The following is an 18,939-nucleotide window of genomic DNA, read 5'->3' as shown; positions in this document are numbered from 1 at the left end:
AAAAAAAAAAATCAAAAAAAATAGTTTTTAACGTATTTCTTAAAAGGTGCATAAGGATTTAGATTAAATTCTTTTTAAAATAAATTAAGAATTAAATTAGTTTTTATGTGTCTAAAAAAAAATAAGAATTGTAATTGAACTGGCAAACTTGTAGAATTGAACTAGAATTAAACTATAAAAATAGATTTAGTTCGATTGAATTTTACAATTTTAAATTTTTTTACATAATAATACATATGATATATATTTTATGTTAGTAAATAAACTAATAATAATTAATTTGGTTAAGTGAATTGAAATTTATCAATTTCATATGAAAATTAGTCTTCAAATCTCATAATAAATATTTTTATATTTTACTTTATATATATAGAATAATAAACAAATATGTCACCTTTTGATTTGGAACTGAAATCAAAATCTTGAAATTGAAAAGATGACCAATTTGAATGGTTTTATCAATTTCAAAATCATAATCAAAATCCAAATTATTAAAAATGCGACCAAACCAAAAATTTAAGCCAAATTAAATCAATTTATTGGTTCTAATTTTTTTAAGGACTTGGATTGTCTTCAATTAGACTAGCCAACTGAACGGTCTAGTCCGGCTCATTATGGGCTATTTTGGGTCTGTTTGACGATTCAAACCGTTAAATGTGTAGAACTCGTCGAGTATTTCATCCCTATAAAAAATCATGTTGAATATTAATTGCCATTTGATCAAATAACATTTGTGTGTATAATTTATTTTTAAAATTATAATTACTGTTGACACTAATCTAATCTGATTAAGTGATTAAATCGTTATCCGATCAACATGATTTTTTACAGGTATAAAGTACTTGACGAGTTATACACATTGAATTATTTAGATTATCGATATGGGCTCCTTGGTGGGCTCACAGAGACTCATCAACACACTCTAATTTAATTCCAGACTGGAGAGAAGCTACTGGATTTTTTTTTTAACACCCCTAACCAAGGGAAAATGTTTTTTTTACCCTTGGGATAAGTTGATATGATACTCGAACTTAGTTTTTATTAATTAAAATAGTAGGATTTACCATCTTTTTATACTCTTTTAAGAGACAATTGAACCAATATCTTTCAATAAATCTTATACTTTGAACTTGTGATTCATATAGTTTCATATTTTTTCTTGTGATTCATTTAGTCATTTTGGATATGTAATGACTCATTTGTCCTCGCATATTGTAGTGTTACATTTTGAAAATTATATTACGTTTAAAAAAAATATACTAAGAAATTTTTTAATGTGTTACGTTGGATTGTTAGAGTGTTATATTTGTAAAAAGTATACTAAAAAGTTTTTTGGAATGTTACGTTGAAATATTATGTTTGGAAAAAGTATACTAACGATTTTTTATTAGTGTTGGAGTGTTACGTTTGTGAAAGTACAATAAGAAATGTTTTAGTGTTGGAGTGTTACCTTAGAGTGTTATGTTTGGTAAAAGTACACTAAGGAATTTTTTAGTGTTGGAGTGTTGAAATTTTTTTTGGAGTATTACGTCAGAGTGTTACATTTGTAAAAAGTACACTAAAGAGTTTTTTTTTGTATTGGAATGCTATGTTTGAAAAAATGTACTAAAGAGTTTTTTAATATGCTATGTTAGAGTACTACGTTTGGAAAAAAGTATACTAATGAGTTCTTTTGTATATTATGTCAGAATGTCACATTTGAAAAAATTACAATAAGAATTTTTTCTTTAATGTTACATTTGAGTGTTACGTTAAAGTAATAGAGAACGCGATTCGAAAATTGAATCTAACTTCTCTAAGATGGTGTCACTTAATGAGGAATGGTACAAACGTTTATCAAATCATATCAAAATTTTAAAAAAAATTTAACAATAATATTGTCAAAACAAACCGAACCTATTAATGTATTAAAAAATCCATAAAATTAATTAGAGTAACTGATTCTCGTATAAAACTTTCTAATTATTTTATCTTCAATAAATGGCGTTGAGCAATACTCTAACATCAACTAACTCCTCCTAACCAAGGGGAGAACTGTCTTTTTACAGAGCTAACAGAAATGTAGGGTCAAAGTGACGCTATACGTGTCAAGAGCGTCACAATTAATGCACATGCGGTCTACGTCTGGGATCGATCCGCGTTTCGTTACTCGTTAACCGTCCAAATAGCAAACGGCAACAGTGATCAACGGCCCGATTTGAGAATATGTACAGGGTGTACTGGTCAATAATGCATGTGATCGCTCCCGCTTTCTTTCTTACCTCTTTCCCAACTCTGACCGCAACAGGACCCAGACCTCGTCTTCGGTAACACCGTCCACTCAATTTACTAAAAAGGCCTTACCTAATTCCCGTAATACCCAACAAACCAAACTATTAGTCATTTAATATTTTAACTTGGGGAGGGCATTATCGGAAATTAACGAACGCCTTTGAAAAGTAAAAAAGAAACGCGAGGCATTTGGTTGAACCAACCTAACCACCACCACTTTCGCTCACACTTGTTTTCTTTTCTTTTCCATTATTAATTAGGAAAAAAGTTTAGAATTTGTTTTAGTTGCAATTTTGGAAATAATTTTCGTGTCAAGTATAAAACTATAAATTATCCTCTTTTTAACTCTTTTCCGGTTTTCTAAAGCCATATACTTGTGGATTATTTCGTTTACTGTTTCTATCTCTCTCCTCTCTCTCTCTCTCTAAAAAAACTCTCTCTCTCTCTCTCTCTCTCTCTCTCTCTCTCTCTATACGTATACGCATCACTTCCTTCAGCCGGAATACCTCTCTTTTCTCGCCGGTAAACCGCTCGTTCGCCGGCGAACGGCCTCCGAAGACTCGCTCGGGGAATTGTTGGTCCTGTTTTTGTTGTTGATTCGATTTGGTTTGTGTGGAGTTGGTGACTCGGTTGGTGGAATCGGTCCGATCTCTGAGTTTGACTCGGTTCGTGGTGGATTTCGAGAATGTGGTGTGTTTGAGGGCTTGTTTGGGATCGTTCATGGCTGAGATTGTTGTCTAGGGTTTGGTTTTCGGCGTTTGGATTCGTTTTTTTTGTAGTATTTGGCTTTTTTTGGGGTTGGTTTCGTAGTTCGGCGAAGGGAAAGAAGACGGAGGCTTCCAGGGACAGGCTTCGGAATGAGATGGTAAGTGATTCAGCCGATGGCTGATGTATTTTGTTCTTCGTTTTTGGCCTTTGGATCCTGGACATTACTGCTAATTTTGTCGTTGTTTCATGGATTTACTCGAGGTTTTCCTCTTTGGCTCTCTCTCTCTATAGATATATGTATGGATTTCTCTATATATTTATACGTTGTGATTTGGAATCTGAAGAAATTCAGAGATCAATCGACTAAAATGCTTTTGGAATTGAGAAAGTTTTGTGTTTTAGATTTTCGTGCTAATTTTCCTTGGTTTCTACCAAGTAAAATTCCAGGACTTGTAACTGATGAAACTGTTCGCGTTAATGACTATTTAGTAATATATATATATATATATATATATATATAAATTAATTTATTTTGCATATGGTTTGGATTTTAGTTGACAAATTTGTTGATTTGATGATTGATGTTTTTGGCTTAAAAACACCCTATGATCGGCCAATTGATTACATAATTGGCGTTGATCTATCAAGAACAGAAAGGGTCATACATGAATAGGTACATTTACTCTGACATACAAATCAATTTGGTTTTAATTGTCTGTAATAGCCTCAGCTTCACCTTTTCAATGAAAAAAGAAAAAGAAAAAAAAGAGATCGAAAGTGTGGGTGATGGGTCAAAAATTTTCATCTTCTTGTATAATGTGTGTTCAATTAGGATTTGTCTGTTTCTTTAGTGATACTGATGTATGAGAAATTGAAGTGATCATATATTTTAGTGGAAGAATTCAGCCTAATCTGGAAGAATGCAGATAATGATTTTTTCTATGGCTTATTGGTGATTGCGAATTCAATGTGTGTACATGCTTGGTTTTTAGATAGACATTATTTGAAAATCTTATTTCTTTGCCACCTCTGACCTGCTGTGGTTGAAATTCCATTAATTGGATTGAGGTTTGCTTGAAATTAGTTAATGGAGGGGAATAATGCAGACATTATTCTTTAATTTGTAGGAAAATTGCGAGTAAGGAGAGGAGTTAGGAAATGGTAGGGGATGCCAAAAATTTCCTTTATTTTGTAGGAGGTGAAAGTGCAGAGGAAGTGCACTAAATCCAATTTTCCCTTGAGAAGGAAAAAAAGGTGAAAAAAAGGAAAGAAAAGAAAAGAAATCAACCTATTAACCTTGTGGTTGTGGGTTAAGGATTGTTACTTTGTGCAAATTAGGTCAAAGGACCGGTATGTTAAACCAACACTTTTATGGCATGTTAGTAATTTGTCTCTAAGGCTATAATGTTAAGAATAAATATGTATGGTTTTTTCTTTCCTTCCTCATAGCATAACCAAAATATGACAAGTGGCTTTGAAAATTGAAAGTCTATCATTAATTGTCTGGATTAAATTGTGAATGGTAAGATTATTAATGCTCATCATTGTTCTTATTGCTTTGAAATTTGTTCTTATTACTTTGAAAATTTAATATTGAAAACAATATAGAAAATGCATTTGGTGGAAGTGTTTGCAAAAGTGGTTTATGAATTTTGTTTTTGAAAACAATCCTTTGTAAGCAAACTGTGTTGAATTCTTTTTTTGAGACCTCAAAATTTTGAATTTATTGAAAATGAAAATGACATAAAAATAATTTTTTTTATGACACCTTACTTTGTTTTGGCCTTGAAAGTCAAAATAAAAACTGAAGTTTTGAAAACTAACGAGCCTTAAAGTTTTGAGTTTTTGTTTAAAAATGGTTCAAAGAGGGAACAATCAAATTGAATCCTAAGATTTCAGGAACTTGATTTTTTTGTTTTTTGTGATTTTTGATTCTCGGATTATTGCTTTGTCACTCCGCTTTGAACACTATTGCATTTGTCAGCAAGATCTGTCTTACTTTAGAAATTCAACCTTAGGAATTTATAGTCTTAGACACTTTGCCTCCGTTTAAGAGCATTGGGTTTTACTAAAGCCGTTTTATTGTTTACACTTTGCTGTATTGTGGTAGAGATTTTTACGTTGAAACATTGTTGGTTGCTTTTTATGGTCCTACCTTTTTATTTATTTTTTACTGCTTAGTCAATTCAAATCAATTCCCAGAGGGGATTTTTGGATTTGATAGATTCCTTTTCTTGACCTTTGCCATTAAGCTCAGATTTTATTCAATCATCAACTTCTACAACTTATTTTGCATTAGTTTTTTATTGGCATGCTCCATTAATTTCTCACAGCTACTAACCAACTGTTTAATTCTTCTAAGTGCTTTTCTAACTAAAATTATTGGCTGGCTTTGACAAATAATCCATTGGCCTGCTTTATGCCAACGAGCCTTAATATGGAAACATTATACTGGTTATGGATAGTTGCTAAATTTGTATTTTTTTGGCTGTAACAATTGTTTGTTTTCTACCCGTTGGCCTCCTAGTTGATATGTTGTTATGCTATGTTCGGTTAGAATGTTCCTGGGTCATATTCCTGTTAAGTCTTTTCCTTTCATCCTAGTATAGCATTAGCAGCAATGCCCTTCACTTGGTTTTTGGAATTGGTTAATACTCTTTTATCTAATGAAATCCATTGGATTCATTACTGTTATGGCCAGGCAGAGTTAGAAACTATGTTATCAGAAAACGCTAATACTCTAGCGAATCACATATTGGTATGCACGTTCCGAAACATGGCACACTTCCTTTCCAAAATAGTAAATTTAGTGATCCGAAGCGATCCCAAAAGTTTTTGCCAATATATTTTCCTAAATGTTACCTTAGGAGAAAAAAAATCAAATATATGAACCAAAATCTAAGGTGAGTTAAGTTTTGACAAGACAAAAAATAAAAAACGGGTCATAATTTTCATAGAAATAATTTGCTACATTGAAAAAAAATAAATTATTGGATACTTAATAGTTAAAAGAAAATTACTTTACAAGTATCTTAAATTCTTAAGTATAATATATATAAGTCTGCTCTTATTGTACCACGTTTTAAAGTATGTGGTGTACCACGTTCCCGTTCCCGTTTCGTGTACCGGAACGATCCACGTTTTGGGTAACATAGTCTAGAAAGGCTTTGATGTTCCATGTACCGGAACGATCCACGTTCTAGGTAACATAGGTCAGAAAGGCTTTGGTGACTCAAGGTTCATATTAGGGAAAGGAGAGTGAGGGGAAGAGGGGGCAGCCCTCGGCCCGATCATCCAATTCTCTCCAACAGACAGGCATGGTGGACTGATTAGTTGGAGTACAATTCACAACCATATCTGCATTTGTTCATTTATGTTTATCAATAGAAGGCGTGCATTCCCGATGTATATGCTAAGAAAATCAATCAGTTGATCTTTTATTGATTGGAAAAAAAAAAAAAAAAACGTAGATTAAGAGAAGAAGAAAACTAAAAAATTGAAGTTTGAAATTTAAAAAAAAAAAAAAAAAAGGTGAGGTAGTTGCAAGGCAATCTAGGAATGAAAAAGCTGTGACAAAGCGTCACTGGGTTGTAATATACATTGGCTATTTGTTTGTCATGGTGCTGAAATGGTCATTCATGCTGTTAGGTCCCTAAAGATGTGACTAGTGTCACGGTCCTCAAGAAGTAAATCAAATCATTCATTCCATCATCTTACAATGCCCTAATTGGTCAGGGAGTAGTGAAAAGGTGAACATATGAAGCAATTTACACTAACACTGACTTGAAACAAATATAAAACTCAGTGCCAATTAAATTGTCTATTTTGGTGTTATAAAATCCTTTACAAATGATTGAAATCGTTAAAATATAATAACTCGGGGATCAAACATGCACATCAGTTCTTCCCAACCCCCCCCCCCCCCCCCCCCCCCCCTGTTGGAATTTGCTTGCAGGAATAAAAAATTCAGTAGGAAAGATCTAGCTTGCTGGGGTTTTTGTTCCCCAAGGAAGTTGGGCAGGAAGAATTGGTGGACAACAGCTTTATTTGTTCGTGGCAGTTTTGGCAGAATGCAATAGATCATTTGAGAACTTTGAGTCACCTTTGTGCAGTCTCGAAGGATCTACTCCTTTCTCTATATTTTTGGTTGAGAAAGGATTTCTCTCCATTTTGTCTTTTGTGCAAAGCATAGAGAATGTTCATGCTTTAGGATGTATAGCTTCCAGATTTTGGCTATGAGTGTACAGGGTTCACCTGCTTAAGGCTGTTTTGTTAGCATACTTCTGCTCTTATCAAAAAAAGAAAAATAAATAGAAAATCACAGCATCAGTACCCAAGCGATACCTATCCATTGGAGTGGCATTCCCTTAATGCCTTCCTTTGAATAAAGTTTATTTACTTCAAATAAAAGTATGGCGAAGTGTGGCTGCAGTTGCTTTCATCCCTTTCTTTGGATCAATGTTGGGTGTATTTGTTCTTTGGCACTGGCAGTTATAAATTAAGCTTGTTGATCCACATATTACTGTTGTATTTTTTTCACGTATAATTTTCTGATCAGTTTTCTTTGTTGTACTTTTTCCAGGTGGAAGGAAGGGTTTGTATGTCCCGAGAGGCTAAATTAGAATTTCTGAAGCATAAAAGGCTTCAGCGTATGAAACCTGAAACTTTGACGAATACTGTGTGTGTCACTAACATGATGACTAGAAGCGGAGGAGATGCTTTAAGAGGTTCAGCATCATGCAGCATGAGATTACATGGTAATGCAGATACATTTTCTCGATCTGGTGGTGCTTCAAATGGGAATGATGCATTTTCAAAACGCAAGGTTATTAAGTTTGACTTAAATGATCTCGAATGGATTGAAAAAATTCCTGAGTGTCCTGTTTATTGTCCAAGTAAAGAGGACTTTGAGGATCCTTTGGTTTATCTGCAAAAGATAGCACCAGAAGCTTCAAGATATGGTAATTTTCCTTTTGATGTTTATATGCACATAATTGATTCGTCTTCCAAGGGTTTATATGAATATAACTGTCAAGTTTTTATTTTTTCACTTCAGTGTTTTGATTTGTTTTGCATGGAGTAGCAATTTATTTATGCATTAGTGTTTTTAATTTGTCGTGCATGAATGGAATATCACCCTTATTTCTTATTGAATCCATATTTCTGACTTTCAGGTATATGCAAGATTGTTTCCCCATTGAATGCATCTGTTCCTGCTGGTATGGTGTTGATGAAAGAGAAAGCAGGTTTTAAGTTTACAACTAGAGTGCAACCCCTCCGTCTTGCTGAGTGGGATACTGATGACAAGGTCACCTTTTTCATGAGTGGGAGGTGAGTTTCATACTAACTGGAGATTTGTATTTTTCACTGGATGTGTTCATGGTTTGAGTATGATTTTTAATTTTTCAGGAATTACACATTTCATGATTTTGAGAAAATGGCGACCAAAGTTTTTGCTCGTAGATACTACAGTGCTGGATGTCTTCCTGCCACGTACATGGAAAAAGAATTTTGGCATGAAATAGCTTGTGGAAAGACAGACAGTGTTGAATATGCTTGTGATGTTGATGGTAGTGCCTTTTCATCTTCTCCCAATGATCAGCTTGGAAAAAGCAAATGGAATCTCAAGGTGTGTTGATCTTTTTACTATTGTTGTTTTTATGATTTTTTTCAGATGGAAGTTCTTTTGCTGAACTTTAACATGAAAAAATTACTGATTTTGAGAATTAAGATTCAAAGAAGTTGGTTGATCTAATTAGCTTGTTGCTCTTCCCTTGTAGTATTTTGGTGGATTTTAGTTTGTTTTGATGTGGTGTATGTTGCTTAGTATCATCCCATTAAACATGACCCCTCCTTTTGTTCTCTCGTCCTTTTTTTGTCCTTATCTTTTGTCTTCCATTTTATCATCCTCTCTTTGTTCCCCACCCCTCCTGTTGACCTCAGATACTTCACATCTGAGGTGATAATTTTCCAAATGTATAATTTTCTGAGGTAATTGATCTCCATGCCTTTTGAGATATTTCATTGAGGAGACCCACCTGTTTGTTTGTTATTTATTTATTTGTAGTTTTTTGGGGAGGGGGTATATTGTTTTTTTTTATTAATTTTTTTATATTGTTTGATTTCCCACTATCTCCTTTTGTATTGTTTTGTCTTGATGGTGAATGTGATGTCCAACCCCACTCTAAAGTAACTGGGGAAAAGCCAACTTTTTAGGGAGACATGCATTTATTTGTTCACATCCAACTGTTAGTAATAAATTCCAAAATTATTTCTCTATTGCATACTATTAGATGCGTTCACACCCATTTAAAATGGATGATATTGTAATTCATAAGATTTAAGTTCCTCAATTTTTTTTGTATTCTTTTCACTGTATATTGTTTATTATTTTCCTGTAAAAATTAGCCTCCTGCTCTTTGTTCTTCACTCCCTTATTTATCTATTTTTGTTTTAATCTTCTCCTTTCTTTGCACCCCGTTTTATGTTTGGACTACAACACCTTTATAATAATATTTCTTCTAGCCACCATTTCACTGTAATTTTCTGATATGATTGACTTGCTTGCCTAATAGCATGTGCTCATGGACTGTTCTCTATTATGCTTTCAGAAACTTTCTCGCTTGCCCAAGTCTGTATTACGTCTTCTTGAAACTGCAATTCCGGTACTGAGATAATTTTCCCCTTCTTGATTTGAATTTTTGCTTTATATCTACATGCTCGTTCTGTTTCTCATCAGTCCTGAGCTCTTTTTTCAGGGAGTTACCGAACCAATGCTATATATTGGGATGCTATTTAGTATGTTTGCTTGGCATGTGGAGGATCATTATTTGTATAGGTACTTTCTTACATAAATGGTATTCCTCTTGGGATTTATTTTTCTGCTGAGAGAACTTCATATATAGTATGTTATCTGCTTGCAGTATCAACTATCATCATTGTGGGGCGGCAAAAACTTGGTATGGTATTCCTGGACATGCAGCTTTAGATTTTGAAAAGGTGGTCCGGGAGCATGTTTATACTCATGACATACTATCGACTGATGGAGAGGATGGGGCGTTTGATGTGCTTTTGGGGAAAACAACCTTGTTTCCTCCAAATATTTTGCTAGAACATAACGTCCCAGTCTACAAGGCTGTGCAAAAGCCTGGGGAATTTATAGTAACTTTCCCTAGAGCATATCATGCAGGATTTAGTCATGGTAAGATGTTCTTCTCTAGTATAAACATGTCCTTCAGACTGGGGCTAATCAAGAAGATTATGAAAGCGATATTCCATGAAGTCTTTATATTATTCTGCGTTGTTGTGTGGACTTTTTATCACTTCTACCACTCATTTTCTTAAATTTTCAGGTTTTAATTGCGGTGAAGCAGTGAACTTTGCAATTGGTGATTGGTTCCCTCTCGGGTCAATTGCTAGCCGACGTTATGCACTTCTTAACCGGATACCTCTCCTTCCTCATGAGGAACTCCTTTGCAAAGAAGCAATGCTGCTTCATAGAAGTTTGGAGCTGGAAGATCCAGATTATTCATCCACAGAGTTGATCTGTCACCGTAGCATTAAGATTTCTTTTGTTAATTTGATGAGGTTCCAGCACCGTGCACAGTGGTGTCTAATGAAAACAAATGCATGCATTGGTGTTTCTCTAATTTCTCATGGAATTCTCTGCAGCCTATGCAAACGTGATTGTTATGTAGCATACCTCAATTGCAACTGTTGCTTGCATCCCATATGCCTTCGCCATGGTATGTTGGCTCATTTTCTTGCTTTAGTCTTATTTTTTGAAATGTTGCCCTTTTGTTTTGATACTGAGATACATCAATTGATTGCATAACCCAGATATTAAGTCACTTGACGTTCCTTGTGGGGGAAATCGTACTTTGTGTTTGAGGGAAGATATTCTTGATATGGAAGCTGCTGCCAAGAAGTTTGAGAAAGAAGAGGATATATTGTGTGAGGCTCAACAACAGTGTAGAAGTGGTGGTGATTTATTTCTCCTATCAAATGAGTTCCCAACTACCGAACAGGATGGATACAGTCCTTATTGTGAGATAAATTTTGATTTGATCCCAGAAATTGCCAAAACTCAAGATCAGATCATTGGAGCAGAAAATTTCAAGACTGAATTATCATATGCCTCCCTTTCTTCTGCTGCATCCACGCTTTGTTCTTTTCTAGAACCAGCTGAAAATATTTCCATGGCCAACAATGTAAGCTTTAGCTCCTTTATCCACACATGGCCTCTTTATTGGGTTGCACTGAGGTATACTTATCTGTTTTCCTTATATTTTCGACAGGTACAGTTTCATGCTAACTTCAGTTTAGGAGATATCGGATCTACAAAGTTTTCTAAAGACGTAACTCGCAATGTGTATGAACCTTCACAAACTTCTGTTAGTGATGCAAGTTTGGGTACACGAGAGGTTAGGCCTGTTCTAGCTCAGGACAGTGATGAGTCTGATTCAGAGATATTCAGGGTTAAACGCCGTTCATCTGTAAAAACGGAACAAAGAAACGTGAATGATGCAATCTCTTCAAATTTCGAACATCAGGTATATTTGCCTACTATATTTTCTATGTCTATAGCATATTTATTCCTTGGTTTTGCATTTTTGCTTATAGTTAGTAATATTAGTTAGCTTCTATACTAGTCTCTCATTTGTTGTGATCCGAGTTGTATTTATTTCTGCAGGGGCTTAAGCGACTAAAGAAACTCCAACCTGTGGGAAGATGCGGCCAATTGATGTCAGCAGAGTGTTCGACAGCCTCTAAAGAAACTTCAGATGGTGCTTCGAGAGACAGGTTTGCCAGAGGAACCACTGTTCCCGTGTCAATTAAATTTAAGAAAACTGCTAATGAGGAAGCGGTGAGTAAATACAGAGAACAGCGCAGAGATGGTAGGTTTGACCATGACTTGGGAAGGACAATAAGAGAACCACTTCCTATAGAGATTGGTCCAAAGCGCCTTAAAGTCAGGCCCAACAATTCTTGAGTAGATCTCTAGGACCAACACAAAATCCGGTTAGCCTGCCTCTGGAGCATCATCTAGATCCTGACTCTGCTAACGCATTTTTTTCTCTCTAATGGAGTTCTAACAACAGGGCAAGACTGAAAAGATTGATTTGGGGAGCAGCGGCAAAAAATTAACCAAGTTTAGATGACCAAAAAAAGTTTATGATTCTTTGTGCAGGCCTCGAATTGGGGCAAATTTGCATGCCGGTGATTCTTGGGGTTCTCGGGCCGGGGGTAATATTTTTTTCCAAAGTCTTTGGCAGGGGAACCTTCCTGCAAGTAGAAAGTAGATCTTGTGGTTAATGACTTTGATGTAAATTTGTCATTTTTAACAATCACAGATTTAATTCTTGCGAGGAAAGTGGGTAATTCCCATTTTGTCCTCTTATTTAATTTCAGAGTCTGCTGCTTCCCTTTGCTAAGGGTTCTTTATTCTTTCTTGTAGCAATGGGTCATCATCTCATTTGTCCCTTGGACTACTTTAATAAAATTCCGAAATTCCTTCTTGCATTCTTTTTCTGCTTCTATATGTTGTCTGAGCAATATACTGAATTTGTGTGCATCGTTCATGTTCATGCATAACTGATTGGGAAAAAACCGTAGTGTTTGAATTTGAAAAAACTGGACAACTTGCATTGGTGTTACAACTGTGGAGTTTTATGCTGTGTATCTGTGCTCGGTTTCATCAACGTCTTTTGGTATGACAATGATGAGATGTAGGGTCATTTTTAGCTGTTGTTGCATTGCCAAGCTTGTGACTATGGTGTCCATGGTGGTTGAGGGGGGGCGGCATTGTGCTGCTCTCTGGTACCCTGCAATGCATGCTTTGCTACTGTTGTGTGCGCTTGAGCTTTTTACTCGCTTCAAACAGAGTGTTCATGAGAACCATGGTAACATGTGCTTGCAAAGTACTTGCGCCATTTTGATGACAGGCGTGCTCAATTTCTTTTTCAGGTTACTTCATATATATGTGGAGCGATTTTATGTACAGATTATTGTGTGGCTTTGATTTATTCTACATGTAAGTTCCATAATATATGAGTTGAATCTGTATCATATATTTTTTTATTTTCTGAGTCTTTTCTGTGCATGAATTTTGTGCACTTATCGTTACTCATATATGGTGTGTTATTTTCTTTCTTTGGTATGGTCTTGGAAGGGTTGTGTTGGGATGTGACTGGTGAGGCACCAATAAAAATTACGGCACTGTTACGTAGCTCGAAAATCAAATGGCTTGAAATCCCAAAACGATGTCGTTTTACGGTATTTTTTGATTCTCTTACCGGTGAGATAATATTTTCGAGCCATTCGAGTTCTACACATTCGAATTCGAGTTCTACACATTCGAGCTCTCACGCATTTTCCTAAAAATTATTCAATATCCACATCTCTGTCGTACATGGTAGGTCACCAACCCAAACGTCAAGTTGGGCTACTCCAATTAAGTGGTAAGTAGCACAAGATATGATTTGGGCCACACCAATCAATAAGTGAGTTGTGAATAACTTCTCCTGGGGCACCAACCCAAATTTACACGGGCACAATGGTTTTGGGTATCCTCAAGGCCCACTTTTGATTGTTTAATGGGCCGGCTCAACTACAACCTTATTTTCTCTAACTTTTTGAAGATCTCTCGAATTTAATCTGATATTTTCATCACATAATCTAATAGACCTCCAGTCAAATAGGATTTATAAATATGGTCCACATTATGTTCTGTCCACTATACAAACTGGATAGTCCTATTTGAACCATAAAGTTCACCACAGGTCCACTATGATAAATTTTTTATTTTTTTTAATTCTTTTAAGTTCATGCGTGCGAATCATTAAAAAAAAAAAAAATTAATTAATTAATTAATTTAATAAGCATAACTATATGATTTTATCATATTTTTTATTTTTGAATAATTTTATCTTTAAATCATACTTATTATTTATTATATTTATTTTATTTTTTCCATATGAATATTATATGTACAAAAATTAAATAAATTATCAAAATAGAATACATGATAAACCTTACAAGTCTCCATTATGGAAATTGGAGAAAATGGGTTCCCTATAATAAGTCCATATTAACGTTACCTTAACCACCATGATAGATAGAAGCATCATCACCACCGGTCCACCAGGGTCTGGTCTGGTTTGAATTTGGTGGCATACTTTATATTGTATTATGATCGAAACTTAGCATATTCTATAGCACTTGATGAGATTCATTAAGTATTTCGGTAATAGATCTTTTCTTATAAGTTAGATTAAATCTGACTGACAATCAATTATTCCAAAATTAGAGTCTACGGATTCTATAAATTATAATGCAATCACGTTTTTTTTTCTACTTCAAAAAAATGAAGAAAAAAGGAAAGAGAAAGATGGAAGCACCATCATAATTCAATGTGATTGGACTTTGGGTGTACCATAATAAGGTTTCTGGTTTGTGAGGGTCTCTCTCTCTCTGGTCTGTTCCCTTTGTTGTGGGTCCTGCTCTTTACTGGTGTCTTTTCCACTTTTAATTGAAGAGAATCGAACTGTGAAAACATGAAAATATATAGGAGTATACATAGAATTATTATACATAAAAGAATGGGAAAATTACAATTTTATTTTTAAAAAATAATTATAAAATCATTAAAAAATTTATGAATTTAATTCTTAATGTTTCATAAAAATTTTCATTGATTTGTAATTATTTTTATAAAAGTACACTGATATGCAATTTTTCCTAAAAGAATTGACTAAAAAAAAAATTTCAAATTAGTGAGGAATCTAAAATAAATATAGGAGAGATAGAAAAATATAAACTAATTTTATAATCTCCACTGATTTGTAATATTCGTAGTCAATCCATTTATTTATAATTCTCCCATATATATATAAGAATGGAACAAAGTAAGAGAAGGAAAAATAGAAGAAAGCATAAGAAAAATGTTAATGGGTTCTTGTCAAAATCTGCATATTTTTATTTCAATTACTTGTTCCAACAGATTTGTAGGGCACATATATAAGCTTCTCTTTCTCCCAAAAAAAAAAAAAAAAAAAAAAAAAAGTCTTTCAAAAGATTCAATATGTTTCAACTTTTTGTTTTGTTTTTATTATTTTTATCAATTTTTTAATTTCTTTGTGTGAGTCTTAGAATAGGATCCTATACCTAGCTAGAGCAATGACTCAGATAGCAAAAGAGGGACTTTTACTACTTTAAGTCATGTTATGTGGGTATGATTGGGAAATCTTTGCTTTTTCAGTGTGTCAAGTTTCTTAAGCATATTTTTGTGCATTTAGGAAAACACCCACTTTGCATCATTCCAATTTTATGAGGTTTTCAAGGTTTTTACATATGTTCATAGGGAATATATTAAAGTATTTTAGTTATTATACTTAAAGAATTTATCCTAAACATGGGATTTGAGAATTTGCTAGGAATCACAAACTAGTTGGAGCATTCCAATTTTCAAGCAAGGGTTTGTATTAGAGTGAATATATATATATATATATATTATAGGTCTATTCGAGAAAATTTTTAGAACTTAGTCTGTTATTTAGATTGTCATTTAAAGTTCACAAAAAAATTCAAAAAATTCTTATTGACGAAAATCCCAACTTTTCAAAAACTTAATTAGATAAGATTTTATCTTGATGTTTAATTAGAGACCTCCAAAAATCTTAAGCTACTAATGTCCATGCATGCTTTATATTCTTTTTCTTATTTTCACATTTTCATTTATTATTATTATTATTATTATTATTATTATTATTGTTATTATGTTTGGTTGGGTGTTTTTGGGGTAGAAATTCCCTTCACACATTATTGTTGTGTCAAAGCTTAGGGAAAAGGGTATGACACATGTATCACAAAATATTAAGGTTATACGCACAAAAATATTTTAAAAAGGTAATGTGTGATTTAAATTTAGTTCTTATATAATGGAATTCATATCATAGACCATATATTAAATATTTTAGGCATTTTTTTTTAAACAAGTCTTTTGTACGTAACAATGTTCATCACAAAATGAATGCGCACACTTTGTTCCCCTCCAGCGAACAATATTAAAGGGTGGTTTGAAATTATCTAAATAAGTATATTTTTTGATTTTTTATGAAATATGAGTTAGGTTTGAAGTGGTGTGGTAGATAGGTGATCTGACTTAAATAAGATTATGTGACTTAAATAGGATAATAACTTTTTGACTTTTTAACTTTTTTAGAATATCCCAAACAAGGCCTTAGTGACTCTAATGACGTTGTACCCTAATTGATTTTCTTTTATGTTTTTATGAGAAATCATTATAAGGAATGAGATAGTGACTCTGGACCATGTTGAGTCCTATAATAGAACACATGCAACAAAAATGCCCAAGACATGTTGCTGTTAGGTTTCTATCTGTTTGTGCTTTGTTCTCTTCATCTTAGCATTTTTCCAATTTTGTGTTAAATTTTGATTTATCAAAGGTTTGGACACACTTCAACCTCCAATCTCTCTGTAACAAACTTGTGTGGGCTGATGTCAAGTAAAATCACTTGGTCACTTGTGAAATTCCCCTTGATAGCAAGATCAAGTTTTTTTTTTTTTTTTTTTTTAATTGATAACAAATAATATTTTATTAATTACAAAATAGTAAAAGAAAGTGTATAATAAGAAGCATGACTGTAGAAATAGCATCAAGATTGATCTTGATTTTAATTAAGGGTATCTTCAACCCTTTATTCAAATCAAGAATCGAACTTAAATTTAAGTATGAAGCTATAACAATCCCTTCACTTCTTTACTCAAAACTTTTATTAAATTAAATTGTAATAATTATTATTATTTTTTAATACTAAGGAGACCTATTTTCTGTACTCAAATTTCAACTCAACTCAAACTAGACACTTGGGTGGAAATTATTTTTAGGTTCATTTATTAAATCAGCGGGGTTTAGAATGTTGCTTGTAGTACAGTTTGTTTCGGCCCAATTATTAATATATGTTACATGAAATTTATATACATATATGTACATTAGTATGTATATACATATATACTTAGTTTTAATTTTTAAAATAAAAAAGATTTCTAAAATATTGTTTTTATTTAGTTTAATGACTAATATTCTTTTATTGTCTGTTTTATTTAATGAAAATAGATAAATAGTTTAAATGAAAAATAAATTAAAAGTTCAGGGTTTAAATTGATGAAACTAAAAACTCATAATATTTGTTACAAAAGTCAAATTCTAGTTTTTTTATTACATAATTTCTCCTAAATTTTTTTACTCAAATTCAAGTTTATTAATTTTGAGTTATATGAACTAAATTAAAAAATAAAAATAAAATATATATATATATATATAGAGAGAGAGAGAGAGAGAGAGAGAGAGAGCATGGTCCAAAAAAAAAAAAAAAAAGTGAAGCCACTCCCTTTCCTGGTTTTATAAGTAAAGGAAGCACAACCAACTCCTAGAGGAATTTAGCATTATCTTTTTTTTGGAAACAGCCAATAATTGAATGATGTATATATATTAGATATATATATCCTGAGAAAGTTGGCATACAAAATCTTTATCATCTAACAAAATCTGACAATTGTTTTTGTGCACTGTGTTCACAGCAGATATTCCAATATATATATATATATATGTATAGCATCAACATTCTATTTCAATTATTTGAGGCAAATTATATAGCATGCCTTTCACAGTAGTCTTCTTCAATGACTGTTTACTTTTTTTTTGTTTTACTCTTCACATTCTTCTGTTTTTCCTCTCACATTCTATGTTAAAACCCTTACATTCACTACAGGAAATAAGACAATTAACGGCGTTTAATTAACGGCGTTTTATTAAACGTCACGTTTGTTAATTTTTAACGGCGTTTTGTAACCGTCGCATATTTTTTAAAACCAAAACGGCACCGTTTCCAATTGAAGGCGCTTAAAAGCGCCTCCGAATGCTGTAGCTACACGCGCCCCTTTATGAAACCCTTATTTTTTAATCTGAGTGCGAAGTGTAATACAATTTCGCGCACATCTCTCTCTCTCTCTCTCAGCGACGAAGAAGACGGAGGAGATCAATCGGCTGTTCTTGAAGCTTGAATACGCACACATCTCTCTCTCTCTCAATCCGTATACGCACACATTTCTTCATCGAAGCTCCATCTGCACCTGCGATTTCAAAGATTCAGAGCGATTTCAAAGCGATTTCGAAGATTCAGATGGATTTCGAGATTCAGAGCGATTTCGAAGCTCCATCGCCACCGTCATCTGCACCGGCGAGGTAGCCAGCTCCACCGTCTCTCTCTCTCTCTCTCTAGATCTATGAAATCAATGTTTTGAAGGCATTCTTACTTGAACCTCATTTGCAGAGATTCAGAGAGAGGCATTCTGACTTGATCCTCATTTACTGAACTTTAATCGATACTCTCTCTCTCTCTCTATCGAATTTTACTGCATGTATAACATTTGTATACATCAATATTTGTTGAATTGTTGAATTGATCTGTTAGGTTCTTTTTTGATCTCTCTATATACATATACATACAGCACACCCTATCTCTCTCTCTCTCTCTCTCTCTCTCTCTTTTCTGGAAGTTCATTTTGATGGCGTCTGAAACCCTAGAAGACAAGAAACAAGAAGAAATAGCTAACGTCGAAGACAAAGGTGAAGTGAAAGAAGAAGGGAAAACAGAGGAGGGTGAAGAAGAGAAGGAAGCGGAATTACTGAAACCCTGCTCTATTTCTATTAATTTAATCGCAAACATCCTAATCTCTTTTGCTTTATGTTTGATTTTAAACCTATGAATTACTGGTTTGGCTTCTTTGTTTACTTCATTTCTATATCCACTGCAAAGTCTCTGTATGGTTCCATGTGGAAGAATTTGCAAAATAAGCTGTGTAAATTGCATTCTTAATTAACCACAATTAACTAACACTTCACTTTTTTGGTTTCTTAACTATTATTTTGTTGTTATT

At 33.5% G+C, this 18,939-nt stretch overlaps 1 protein-coding gene and 1 long non-coding RNA gene across 2 annotated transcripts in view; both read left to right on the top strand.

Annotated features, from left to right (window-relative positions):
* The first annotated feature begins 2,357 nt into the window (after positions 1 to 2,357).
* Positions 2,358 to 12,501, top strand: LOC114285105 (lysine-specific demethylase JMJ13). Its single transcript, XM_028228102.2, has 11 exons — positions 2,358 to 3,136; positions 7,562 to 7,940; positions 8,154 to 8,310; positions 8,389 to 8,608; positions 9,591 to 9,644; positions 9,738 to 9,817; positions 9,903 to 10,180; positions 10,332 to 10,724; positions 10,819 to 11,189; positions 11,277 to 11,531; positions 11,672 to 12,501. Exons 1-11 carry the CDS (start codon positions 3,134 to 3,136, stop codon positions 11,969 to 11,971), a joined length of 2,490 nt encoding a protein of 829 aa, XP_028083903.2. The 5' UTR covers positions 2,358 to 3,133; the 3' UTR covers positions 11,972 to 12,501.
* Positions 12,502 to 17,769: 5,268 nt separating this feature from the next.
* LOC145805797 (uncharacterized) overlaps positions 17,770 to 18,939 on the top strand; it is a 1,726-nt gene continuing 556 nt past the window's right edge. The window contains exons 1-2 of the long non-coding RNA XR_014347954.1: positions 17,770 to 18,244; positions 18,333 to 18,939. The exon at positions 18,333 to 18,939 is cut by the window's right edge and continues 137 nt beyond it. This is a non-coding gene — a long non-coding RNA (uncharacterized LOC145805797). The remainder of the gene's footprint in view (positions 18,245 to 18,332) is intronic.

This window comes from Camellia sinensis, chromosome 13 (genome assembly GCF_055761805.1).
Source record: "Camellia sinensis isolate YWXY chromosome 13, ASM5576180v1, whole genome shotgun sequence".
NCBI classification, from domain to species: Eukaryota; Viridiplantae; Streptophyta; class Magnoliopsida; order Ericales; family Theaceae; genus Camellia; species Camellia sinensis.
Note: the sequence above shows the minus strand (reverse complement) of the source record. Positions and strands in the feature narration are given on the sequence as shown.

Coding starts and splice junctions, on each gene's coding strand:
- LOC114285105 (XM_028228102.2), top strand. Junction 9,818..9,902: donor GAGGATCATTATTTGTATAG/GTACTTTCTTAC, acceptor ATCTGCTTGCAG/TATCAACTATCATCATTGTG. Junction 10,725..10,818: donor TCCCATATGCCTTCGCCATG/GTATGTTGGCTC, acceptor TGCATAACCCAG/ATATTAAGTCACTTGACGTT.